Source organism: Saimiri boliviensis, chromosome 14 (genome assembly GCF_048565385.1).
Source record: "Saimiri boliviensis isolate mSaiBol1 chromosome 14, mSaiBol1.pri, whole genome shotgun sequence".
NCBI lineage: Eukaryota > Metazoa > Chordata > Mammalia > Primates > Cebidae > Saimiri > Saimiri boliviensis.
The window spans coordinates 85473252-85486937 of NC_133462.1; the positions used below are offsets into that span (position 1 = coordinate 85473252).

General features: G+C 37.0%; 1 protein-coding gene across 15 annotated transcripts in view; it reads left to right on the forward strand.

Moving 5' to 3' along the window:
• Positions 1-13686, forward strand: part of RYR2 (ryanodine receptor 2) — a 753432-nt gene that overhangs the window by 396640 nt on the left and 343106 nt on the right. For all 15 annotated transcript variants that reach the window (XM_074385363.1, XM_074385370.1, XM_074385367.1 and 12 more), the window contains 2 exons: positions 3213-3396; positions 5357-5492. In XM_074385363.1, the coding sequence (XP_074241464.1) occupies positions 3213-3396; positions 5357-5492 (320 nt within the window). The remainder of the gene's footprint in view (positions 1-3212; positions 3397-5356; positions 5493-13686) is intronic.

Here is a 13686-nt window from a genome sequence, read left to right on the forward strand (position 1 = left end):
TACAATGAAATGCTATGCAACCAGTAAAATGATAAGACTTAAAAGTAGCAAATTGGGCTGCGTCTGGTGGCTCACACCTGTAATTGCAGCACTTTGGGAGGCCAAGGCCAGCGGGTGGGTCACTTGAGGTCAGGAGTTTGAAACCAGCCCGGCCAACGGGTGAAATGCCATCTCTACTAAAAATACACAAATTAGGCAGGCATGATGGCATGTGCCTGTAATCCCAGCTACTCAGGAGGCTGAGGCTTAAGAATCACTTCAACCCTGAACCCGGGAGACAGAGGTTGCATGAGCCAAGATCATACCACTGCATTCCAGCCTGGGTGACAGAGTGAAACTCTGTCTCAAAAAAAAAATGCTGAATTTCTATAATTTGTTAATATATTCAGAAGCTTTGAAAAGTTATGCATAATTACTGAACACTTTAAAGAGCATATGCTTTTAAATAAAGTGTTTTATTCCTTTTATCACATTCATAAAAGCACCAAAAATCTTTAAAATTTCAGTATTTTAAAAATATTTCACCACATATTTTTCAGAGTAAATATTTTTTACTATTAATTTTATTAATGCCAATTACTTAATATGTATTGAGACTAATTTAAAAATTTTTTACCTTTTAAAAAAAGAAAGTCACGATTATTTAGTCATTTGTGTTTTTCTTATGTGGTTTATGTTCTGTGACCCTTCTGCTCTCTCTCCCCCAGGTCAGGATGGTGGTGACAGTGTAGTGTGTGTGTGTGTGTGTGTGTGTGTGTGTGTGTGTGTGTGTGATCTGCATGGAGGGGGCTCTATTCTTTTGGCCTGGGATGGGGAACATATATACATATAAAATGTGTGTGTGCATATACATCTAATAGGTAATATTCACAAGCATTTAAGTACTATATAATGTGTGTGTGTATTACATGGAAGTGTATAAACATACACATTGTATGTAATTATACATTATAATGGATATATTATAATGTATAGTATATTATATAGTATAGTACATATATACTATATACTATACTATATGATAGTGTATATAATTAATAGTATATATAATTGGTATATATAATATGCTATACTATATAATAGTAGAATGAATAATAGTATATACTATATAATGTATATATATACTATACACATATAAAGTATATATAATATATACTATACTTTATAGTATAGTATATACTATGGTATATATAATAGTATATATTAAACACATATAAAGTATATATACTATATAGTATATAGTGTATACTATATAGTAAATATACTATATATATACTATAAAGTATATATATAGTATATAGTATATAGTATAGTATATTTTAATACATATAGTATATATATACTATATACTATATACCATATAGTATATATTATAATATATATTTTATATATACCTTATGTGTCTTCTTTTTCCATCTGGGCATATTAATAAATATATTCTTGAAGCAAATGAGAATGAAGGTACCTTTATTTGTTAGGTAGTAATATAGTTTAATCTTTAAATTACAAATTACATAGGGTTAATAGCTTTAATTTTTGCGTTAGCATAATGTGATTCTACCACCTTTGGATTTCTGGGTGATTTTTTTACTCCCTAATAATATTTTTTGTCCTTGATAAATTAAGATGATATATATTTCTGTATTAGATGAAAGCCCTAAAACATAGCATAATTAATAATTTTAGAATTTTGGACAACATTTCTTCTGACAAGAGACTTCTCTTACAAAGTAATTGAATAGTCATGTTCCTCATGGTAGGTATGTTTATTTTAATGTAATAACCTAAAAACTGACATTTACCATTATTTTCACTTAAATTTGAAAATGTAGATATTTTACTTGAATCATTTTTGAACTTTATTCACTTTAGTTTAAGAGTTGAATTTGAATTTGTTATATATTTATGTTTAATTGGAGTTAATGGGGTGAAATGTTTAGAAAAATACTTCATGGCATGTGAATTTTCCTTGTTAAATGGGAAAAATAATTTTCTGCTGAAAAGTTACTCTTGCTTTTTTGGCACAGAAAAACTTATGGAAGCAATAAAACTTGGGTATAGGTGAATTCTGTTGATATGTACTTGATACAGAATTTCAGATAAAAACTTTAAAATAGTTGTACAGTTTTACTATTTCTACTGTTTGATAAAGCTGAAATCAAATATTCCAAAATTATTAGCAATCTTTATGGAAATGATGACACATTTTAAATGTTTTAAGACTAAAGTTCAAAACTAATTCTCATTAATGACCATTTTATTGTTTTATAAAGTAAGTTCCAATACAGTCAGAAAATTAGAAACATTTGCTTGGGGTAGAATATGTTACCATACCATTTTGCTGATACAGAGAGCAGGAATGGAAGTGGAATATTTATTTGCATTAACAACTTGTTGTGGTTAAAACATATTACAATATCAGCTACAGTAGAGGTTTTGTCGCATTCTTTTATTGTATGTGTTTTTTTTAAAAAAAAACTTTGTATTTTGGAATACTTTTGATTTGCAGACACCATGTCTTAAAATTCTTTTCAGATACATTCAAAGCTATGAGTTTAAAAACTGAGAATCTCAGTAATCTCAAGAAATTAACATATTTACATACCAGTAATATATCTTTTTTCCAAGGCTAGAAAATATGTCGTGATGTTTTTGTTAATATAATTTTTAAAGCCATTTCTTTCAGATAATAGAAAAGCATTTTAATATATTATTTACCGATTAATAAGCAAATTTTCTAAACATCATTAGAATGTATTTTTTAACTGGCAGGAATTAAACAGAATGGCAAGCTAGGGTCTATGAAAACTTAAGAATTCATTTTTGAAAAACAAACAAACCACAAGGAAGTGTCAGAATTATGAATCTGGGAAGGTACAGCCTGAAACCTGAAAGTGTGTAGTGCTTTCAAATGAAAATCAATTGATTTCTGAACATTTCCACTGTGGTTTTGTAGGCATTGGTCCTGTGGCCTATAAGGTTCTTCTCTGGGTGAGTGGCTGTGGATACTGGTTTTTATAACATAATATTATACAGTTTCTGACTTGAATCAGAATTCTTTATCACTGCTTGAGAAGGAGGACGACCTTTCTGACATGTCCCTTTTACAGTGGTGGAGGGAGAGAGTTTAATGGTCTGAAATCATCTGTAAATGGAAAAATGAAAAAATTATGAATCATCGACAATAGAGAAATGTTTACGGTTTATTTTAGGGGCCTTGATGCTCTCAGCAAGAAAGCGAAGCCTTCCACAGTCGATTTGCCTATAGAGTCTGTAAGTCTAAGTCTGCGGGACCTCATTGGCTACTTCCACCCCCCAGATGAGCATTTAGAACATGAAGACAAACAGAACAGACTACGAGCCCTGAAGAATCGGCAGAATCTCTTCCAGGAAGAGGTGTGTTTCTATCAACACTCCTTTCTCTTCTGTTGTTCTTTTGTAAAAGCAGCTTCTTGGTTGGGAGAATTCACCATCTATTTGATCATCTTTGCATTTTGCAATGTAGAGGAGAAAGTGTACTATCGAACAGGAGAAACAGGCCTTAGAAAAATCTAGACATGGTTTTTCTTTCTCTGTCCATGAGTATTAATTTTAAAAAGTGAATCTTTTCATTCCCCTGGCAAGAGACATCTACTCTCTGCTCAGCCCTCACCCTGGTCATTTATAAGCACTCTAGTTCTCTTCATGGGGTTCTATCAGTTAAGCATCTTAAAGTGTCTGAATGAATACAGGCTTTAGAAACATCAGGGTTTCCAAACTATTCATCAGGTTCTTGGGTGCTCCTTGGGAATGGCTCAAGATCTACAGGAACTTCGTGTTGGGGATAGAAGCTGCCAGGAGAGGGCTACTGCAGTAGGCTGAGCTCCAAGAACCCTGCTTGGACAGAGCAGCCCTACCCTTCCCCTTTGCATATATTACATCTCCGTGTATGATTTTACTGCACCAAAAGTTTCACTGCAAAAAGAACTCAAGTGTCATCTTTTATAAACGGTAAAATAAGGACCAAATGATATGTCCAATGTCCTAATACAATGAAGAGCTTCAGTGTTGATGGTCTAAATCAGGCTAGTTCAGCTGGATTCCCATTCTTTTCAATGCAAATGCATCCTGTATGGAGAATAATGATTTTTTTCTACATAAATACGTAACTTTATAAAACTATCTATCAAAAAACGTTGTTCATTGAGTACACATGAACACAAAGAGAGGAACAATGAATACCGGGGCTTACTTGAGGGTGGAGGGTGGTAGGAGAGCAAGGGTCGAGACACTCCCTCTCGGGCACTATGCTCACTACCTGGGTGATGAAATTGTTTATATATCAAACCTAGTGACACACAATTTACCCACGTAACAAACCTGCACCTGTACCCCCGGAGCCTAAAAAGTTGAAACAAGAGAAATAAAACTAAACAAACAAAAAAGATTTATTGCCAGGTCCTCATAATCCTTACATTTATGTTCTAGTTTTAAAGCTGTTTTCTAATATCCCATCAGAAACCCTTGAAACTGATACAACTTTTTGAGGACGTTCCCCCTGAGTATTCAACAGAAGTGACCTATCTGGAGATCCCAGTGGCACAAAAGCAAAAAAGTGTCAACATAAACCAACATGGACTAGTTTACTGGGAGCGTTACACATATGCCCAAAATGTTAGACTCTTTTACGATGCTGAGTTTATTTAATATCAGGAAGAAGTAAAACTAAATGTAGGGCTGTAAAAATTAAATTACTAATTCAGGTTTTTTCCCCCCAATTTCTCATATAAGACAATCTGGATGGGGACTTAGAAATGTTCTTAGGTCCACGGTATCTCTAAATTCTGTGTGAAATAAGTTAATTGAATTAGACAGTGGTTTATAGCTCTTTATGTGGTTTGCCACACTTCTTACAACCTTCACCTAGCAAGGATAATACAAATAAAGCACAATTTCAAACTCAGGCGTTATAGCATTTTTGATTTGCTTTAAAAATATCTTTTCATGAGCTTTGCCCGATTACTATATCTTTAATGAAAATAATAACAACAATGCCTATCTAAGAATAAGGATCTGCTCTTACAATGATTTAACAATAGAATGCCATAAGCATGCAGTACATATTTTTAGATTGCGCTTCCACTTTTATTTGACGATGGCATTCAGAATTTAAAATACACTTGAACTATCTGAAGAACATTTCATTTCACATGCAAATGTGTGTCTTCTTGTCCTTTGAATGAATGATCGCAATTTTCGTTATGATTGGTAGATGAACCTTCAGTGAGACTTCTATTTTTAAATCAACTTAGCATTTTTAGTCTGTAAGCAGAATGACAGTGTTGGATGTCTGATGGTGACTTCTTTAACCTTCCAGGGAATGATCAACTTGGTGCTGGAGTGCATAGACCGACTGCATGTCTACAGCAGTGCGGCACATTTCGCCGATGTTGCTGGGCGAGAAGCAGGGGAGTCTTGGAAATCCATTCTGAACTCTCTGTATGAGTTGCTGGGTAAGAAGCGTGATTGAGTTCAAGGCAACGGAGTTATGTCCATTTAAAATGACCATATCTGAGCTAGGTGTGGTGGCTCATGCCTATAATCCCAGCACTTTGGGAAGCTAAGGTGGGAGGATCGTTTGAGGCCAGGAGTTTGAGACTAGCCTGGGCAACATAGCAAGATCCCATCTCTACAAAAACTAATAAAAATAAAAAACAAAAACTAATCACATACTGTCTACAGCAATTTTATAACATGCCTCCTAATTGAGACTTAATTTTTAATTTAATGGGCTAAATGAAATGATGCTTAGTATTAAAATTCATCTCTGAGTGAGAAAGTTAGCTAGAGAAGTAGATTTGCCTTTGGTGAAGGGAGGAGAAAATCATCCAGGGTACAGTCTTTGCAGATGAGGGGTTTTTATATGGATGTGTATTAAATATTTCCTTTTTGGTTTTGGAGTTAGTTCCGCAAGGGTCCCTCTTAACTCCTTATATTCTCGTCTTATCAATTATCTGCTCCAGTCTTCTCTCTATTCTTTATAAGATCTCCGACTGGCAGCTTCTAAGTAAGCCGGACATTGATTAAGCAACCCTTGCTGTGGTTTACACTGCATTTCTATGGGCTCTCTGCAGACAGGTCCTCACTATTTTTGACCTGCTATAGCTTCTGCTTGTCTCTTGTCAAGGTCTGAGATTTTCACCCTGTTTGCAAGCTAGTAAGTTAGCCTGCAGTTAGGGTAAAGAGGGACAGTTTAGTAGTCAACGAAATGGCTGTAGCTGTAGAGATTGGCTGTAGTGCCAATTCTTTGAGCCCCAGTTCTCCAAGGACAATGTGAAAGGGACTGATGACACCTGCACATGCAGTGGGTTGAGCTACAGAAAAGGAATCCTGAGCTCAGGGAGCGTGAGTTAGTTACACCAGACAGACAACCCGCCTGCCCTTTGCTGTGGGTGGAGACATCTTCCTCTTACGTGGCCTCTTGCTGCAAACATCCTGGAAAAGGTTTCCTGAAACAAATGCTTCCAATGGCTTGTTTGCAAGATGTGCAAAAACAGAGACCATAGGGAATGGTCTGTTTCTCTATCCTAACCCTCACCTCCAAAGTCTCAGATTCATCCTGTATGTTGCAACTATACATCACTTCCGTGTTTAGAAATTGTTCACATTTCTGTATCATTCTGGAAGAGAAAGTTCACCTTGCTGTACCTGGTATATGAGGCCCAGTTAAATCTTCCAGCCTCTTATTTTTCCAGTGCTCTTATCCCTACTCCCCTACTTGAGCCACATCACAGTTTCCTGAACTTTCCATACACATAACACCTCTGGGATGTTTTCTTACTGTCACCTTTTCCAGAATTCTTATATATCCTTCAAGACCCGGTTCACATGTCACTGTCTTTTAAAGTTACTTTTGATGGCCAGGCATGGTGGCTCATGCCTGTAATCCCAGCACTTTGGGAGGCCGAGGCAGGTAGATCACCTGAGGTCAGGAGTTTCAGACCAGCCTGACCAACATGGTGAAACCCTGTCTCTCCTAAAATTACAAAACGTTTGCCAGGCATGGTGGCAGAAGCCTGTAATCCCAGCTACTCAGGAGGCTGAGGCAGGAGAACCACTTGAACCTGGGAAGCGGAGGTTGCAGTGAGCTGAGATCACACCACTGCGCTCCAGCCTGGGTGACGGAATGAGACTCCATCTCAAAATAAAAACAAAAACAAAAAAATTAAAGTAACTCAAAAAAACAAAAAAATTAAAGTAAAAAATTAAAGTAAACTTGATGTTTCTCCTAACTCTTAAGTATAATTAACCCTTCTTTTCTGGTTTCTTGCCACTTAGTTTTTACGGTATTTTATAGCACTTGTCACATTTCTTGTTTAATTAGAAGTGTGATTAATTTCTAAGGCAAGAATAGCACCTTCCTGGTTTTTGTATCTCTGTTATTTAACTGAATGTCTGGCACATAGTAGATACTCAATAAATGTGTATTCATTGAATAAGTTCTGATAAAATAGGAAAGTATACCTAAGTATGGAAAAAAGATAATGCAAAAAACTTTTAAAAAGAGGTAATGCATTTTGAATGGGAAGAATGAAAGATAGTCAAAATATTTGAAAATTCTTTACAATCTAATTAAATGTCATTAAAATTCATAGAGTCATAATACAACCTAGCAAATAGAACTCTCGTGCCTATTAGAATCGTTAATATGTTTTCTTTAGGTGGGCCATTTGACATGCCATTAAAATTAAACACTTGTAGTTTGGTGCTTTCAGACTGAAAGGTAACATGCAGCAGTCATTTCTGAGAACAGGACCAGGGGATATTGAGGCTTTTATGGGGAATCCGGATGCATTATTTTAACCACAGTCATCATTGAGATAAAGATTTTGTGATGCCAAAATTCTAATGGCTGCATTTCTTTGCAAATGCAGAAGTTATAGCACTGAATTTCATGATACAGCAGAGACTGAAGTATGGTGGTGTTTTTAACACACAACCTACCTTCCTCACTTGGTATAAGAAGAATTTCTTGGATAAACTTGATGCTTTAGGTAAAGAGTTGCATCACCTAGCCTGGGATGCACAGGAAGATCCTGTCTCTAAATAATAATAAAAATTAGCTGGAAGCAGTGGCTCATGTGTGTAGTCTCAGCTACATAGGGGGCTGAACTGGTAGGATTGCTTGAGGCCAGAAGTTTGAGGCCAGACTGGGCAACCATCTCCAAATTTTAAAAAAGAAGAATTTCATGTGTGTACCTTTGAGGATAGAAAGTGCTATGTGCGGAAAGAACATTGTTTTTGTAGGTAAATCTGGAAAATATGCGTCTTTTATTTTAATATCAACTCTTTTTATGGTCTCTGTTAATTGGTCCCTTCAACGGGTATTGTAACCATGAATAGCAAAAATAAAGAATTACATATTTTTTATGTATAATCATAGAAAAAGTCCATTGCAGCAAAGTCAGCACTTCTGCTTTATCTTTCTGAGCTACTTATTTCTCAAGCCAATACTCCCTTTAACTCTACAGAGTTATTTGGGGATTAAGTTAGATTAGTACCTACAAAAATAACATTAATATACTTTATAAAATGACGGGGACTTGGTGGGTAGGAACACAGTTCCTGCTTCTAATTAGTTTTGAGGTTGACTTTTACTGGAACATGGCTGGAGATGTGATTTTAAAATGGCTCACCTATTTAAATAGAAAGAGAAAGGAACTGTTGTAGGCGATGTTTCTCTTGGGATGTGTTCAGTTGGAAATAACAGAATACCCAATCTCAAACTGGCTTCCACAACAGAGGGGATTGTTTTGGCTAGCGCAACTCGCAGTCTGCCAGTGGGTCTGACACAATGGCTTCCTTTTATCTCCAGAACCAGCTTCTTTCTCTCTCTGCTCTACCTTCCTTATGATCACCTTCCTCCAGTGCTGGCTTTTCTTGATGTCTGCTCTCAGTTCCTAGTGCTGCACACTTTCTTTCTGACACGGGAAAAGTGAAAGAGGGCTTGCTCCAGAAGTTATCCCTCAAGAAAGAAGGTGCTATTTTGTAAAATCCCCAAATACACCACTCCTTGCATCTCATTACCCGAATTGTGTCTGGCCATTCCTGAACCAGTCATCTGGCAAAAGCAGGGAAATTTTACCAACATTGGTCTTGACTGATCACGGACCCACTCTTGAAACTGGGTCAAGTCCTTGGACTACCTGTCTGTCATACGTCATACATGGAATGAATGTGAAAGAGGATACTGGCCAAGAAGCTGAAGTGTCCACCCCAAATGTTAGCTCGTATACTTATTCAAAGGGTTTTATGAACTGAATTCTAATCAGAATGCTTTTATTCACTACCTAGCACTATGCTTGAATAGACAGTCAATAAATACTTGCTTGAATTATTTAATAAATACGTTACAGAGATTTCCATTGACTTTTCTGTAGCAGGGTGAATTTGGCTATCAATTTAGTGTATTAAGAACTAGTGGAGGCCGGGTGTGGTGGCTCACACCTGTAATCTCAGCACTTTAGGAGGCTGAGGCTGGTGCATCACGAGGTTAGGAGTTCAGACCAGCCCGGTCAAGATGGTAAAACCCTGTCTCTACCAAAAATACAAAAAAATTATCTGGGTGTGGTGCGGGTGCCTATAATCCCAGCTACTCAGGAGGCGGAGACAGACCATTGCTTGAACCCGAGAGGCAGAGGTTGCAGTGAGCTGAGATCACGCCACCGCACTCCAGCCCGGGTGACAGAGTGAGACTCCATCTCAAAAAACAAACAAACAAACAAAAAACCCTAGTGGACCTCTTACTCCTCTTTCATTAGGTTGCTTTCTTGAAAAATAAAAACCTAACCTTCCTTTCAGGCATACAGCAAGGGGCACCTATTGTTATTATAAATATTACCTGTAAAATGGCAATCCTCATTCCCCTCCCAAGGTTGTTGGGTGTCTTAAATGTTATATAGAAAATGCTCAGCATAACATACTATTGTTCTTCTTTTAATTCCCATTGCTTTTGGATACTTGTTATCATCCTTCCCCTGGTTAACACCGTTAAACTTGTGTCTCTAACTTCTTGCTCCATTCTTACTGTTGTTTTACTTTTCAAATATGTCCTAGGAAAGAAATTTACTTAAATTTCTTGGATATAGCGAAGAATGTTATGGATTAGCCTGTAGAGCACATAGGATCCTGATTATTGTACGTGTCTACTGGTTCTTGTTTTCCTCATCAGAAAATGGTGGGGAAAAAGTTTCCTTTATCACTATCTTCAGACTGCAAATGTTGTATTCTATTATGGTACCCATTTTTGAACACAGTATCACACAGCTGCATCTTAACCATCTGGCATACAGTTAAATACTTCAGATCTCAATGATATTCAGATATGGTAAAATTGGTGGTTAATCTCTTTACCGGCCGGGCACAGTGGCTCAAACCTATAATCCCGGCACTTTGGGAGGCCGAGGTGGGCAGATCACGAGGTCAAGAGATCAAGACCATCCTGGCCAACATGGTGAAACCCTGTCTCTATTAAAAAATACAAAAATTAGCTGGGCATGGTGGCTTGCACCTGTAGTCCCAGCTTCTCGGGAGGCTGAGTCAGGAGAATTGCTTGAACCCGGGAGGCGGAGTTTGCAGTGAGCCGAGATTGTGCCACTGCACTCCAGCCTGGTGCCTGGTGACAGAGTGAGACTCTATCTCAACAACAACAAAAAATCTCTTTACCTCCGCTCTTCTCCAGTTTTTACTCAGACCTCAGTGAGCTCTCACATACTTCACGTGAATTTTCATAGACTCTCTGACCTGGGTTACCCCCTTCTTTTCAGAAAGACCTTGTTTGTCTCTTCCTTTCACCTCTGATGTCGCTGATTCTCTCTGGTTAGGTGGCTACTTCTTGGGAGAGGGATCTTGATCTTTTATTTTTATTTATTCTGAATCTGTTAACATGCATTACTTTTATAATTGAAGAAGTAGTTAACATATATCTCGAATGCCAGATAATTGATAGTAAAAGAGAAAACAGAATGCATTAGTTACAGTGGAGTAAAAAAAAAATTTCTATATTAATGCAAATAAAGAAAATCTCTTTCCATAATCTACATGGTAGTTTTAGTGGGGGTGGGGTGTTTCCAATGGCTAGAGGTAAGAGAGTTTTTAAAAACTATTTTTGATTTCTGGTGGTTTTCTTTTTGTGTTATAGTGAGCATTGATTTCATGACCAGAAAAAGAGTAACAAAGACAACTTTATGTTGAATTTTTTCATGCAAAAGACTTCAGAACCATCTGCTGCCAATAGTTTTTATTGAATTCATTGTAATCCTAAGATAGCCATGTATACTTAAATATATACTTCAGTTTGTCTGGAAAAGTCTCAGATCTGCAGCAGTAATTGGAGTCCTGTAAGACATGTGTATCTAACTTTCCTTCTTTACTTGGCCATCAAAACCTTTGATTCAAATATTAGCTCCAAATTTGGTAAGCCACCTTCCCATTATTCCTAATAGATAGACCATAGACTCTCTCCTGGGGTTATACATGAAATAAGCCACTGTCTTTGTCTTTTTTCTTCAGTGTGTCTATTTTGCACAGAGAGAAAACCAAGAAGGTGGGAATGAGAATCTGTAACAATTTTGCATTCAACATGGATATGTTCAATATGTGTTTTAGGTGGAGAATGACGAAGGTAGATTTATGAGCCTGCTGTTTAGAATAGCTCAGGGTCTTAGAAACAGCGACACTCATAGTCTAGAAAGCATCACTGTTGAATGCTTTCATACTCCTTTTCTGACATCCGCCCGATTAATCTGTGGGATGCTTACAAGCCAGAATAATTTTCTAAAGATGTCTGAGAAATGGCACTTTGGTGAACTTTCTCCATGAATACTCATTTTCTGACGATTCAAAGTATGACACCAACAAGGATAGATTGCTGCTCTTTGAGTCTGGCTGAAATGAATGTTTGAAGACTTGGAAAGGGCACAGCCAATAGGGAGTTTTGCACATCCAGACCATTTCCACATCAAGACATTGAAGCACGAAGCCTCCGGGGGTAGGATGATGCTAATAAGGCAGATGAATATTGTATGATTCCACTTATAAGAAATCTAAGTGTCTCAGGGAGGCAGACCTCTCTAAATGCCATGAAACATTGAGAAAAGGCAGTCAAGAGGTGAGAAAGAAGGAAATGGGCTTTAGACCGCACATATCAGGTGTTATTCTAGTGTTCGTGCACCAAGATAGCTCCAATCTTGTTCTCAGGAAGTCTCAGAAAGGTTATTTTATAAACGAGGTACACCCTTTATTTTCCAGTCGGTAATAGTCTCCTTGTCTCTCACTCTTGCAAGTTCCTGGGTAGGAGCCCTCAAACTCCAGTTGAAATATCCCCAAAGGCAGGGACAGCTCTCCAAGCTCTCCAGGAAGTTTTAATGCATTATCTTCTTAGATTCCTCAGGATATTCTGAAGTGTTTTGTTTTGTTTGTTTGTTTGTTTGTTTTTGAGGCTGAAGAGCATCTACTTGTCAATCTCAACATTTTGAAAAATGTTTCTGGATTTTAGTCCAATGAGCCCCTCATTTTTCCGTGCTGCGTGAGTCCTGCTTACTTAGTGTTCCCAGGCTTTGAAGGTAAACTCCAAGAGGGATGTTGTTTCATTTCCTCTCTATCTCCAGCCCCTAGAACGATGCTTGACACAAAGCAGGCAATCAGTATTTGTTGGATAAATTTTAAAAGGGAAGGTGGTTTTTTTTTTTTTTTTTTTTTTTTTTTTTGGAATTGCTTTAAATCTAAATTGATCTGTAAGTCTCCAATTTTTTGAGTTTTTTTGTGAAATTTTGAGTTTAAGAATTTAAAGACGTCGAAGCATAAAGCCTTCGTGGATAGGGCGATACTAGTAAAACAGATGAATACTGCATCATTCCACTTATAAGAAATAGCTAGAATGATTAAATTCGTAGAATTAAAGAATGGGGCCAGGCAAAGTGACTCATTTCTGTAATCTCAAAACTTTGGGAGGCCAAGGCGGTGGCATCACTATCACTTGAAGCCAGGAGCTGGAGACCATCCTGGGCAACATAGCGAGGCACTGTCTCTATAAAAAGTGTAAAAATTAGCTTGATGCAGTGGCATGTAATTCCAGCTACTTAGGAGGCTGAGGTGGGAGAATCACTTGAGTCCAGGAGGTTGAGGCTGCAGTGAGCTGTGATTTCGCCACGTCACGCCAGCTTGGGCAACAGAGTAAGACTCTGTCTAAAAATAAAACAAAACAAAAACAGTAGAGATTGGAATAGTGGTTGCCCAGGGACTCATGGGTGTGGAATGGGCATAGAATTTCAGTTAAGCAAAATGAGTAAGTTCTAGAGATATACTGCATGGCATTGTACCAAGAGTCAACAGTACTGTATTGTACACTTTACATTTTGTTAGAAGGATAGATCTCATGTTAAATGTTCTTACCACAGTGAAAGTAAATTGTTAAAAAGTAAATAAATGCAGCGTAGTGTATTTATTTTCAAAATTTTTTATTAATTGTGAATATTGCATGCCTTTCATATTGAGATTGGATAAAACTATAGGGAATTAATTAGTTATTTAACATTAATAAAATTGGTTCGGTGAATAAGCATTTTCTTCTTAAGAGCTTAGTTCAAAGTATTTTTATATTACTTAAATTGAACTGCAGTTATTTAACCACTGATATTTTATAGGAGA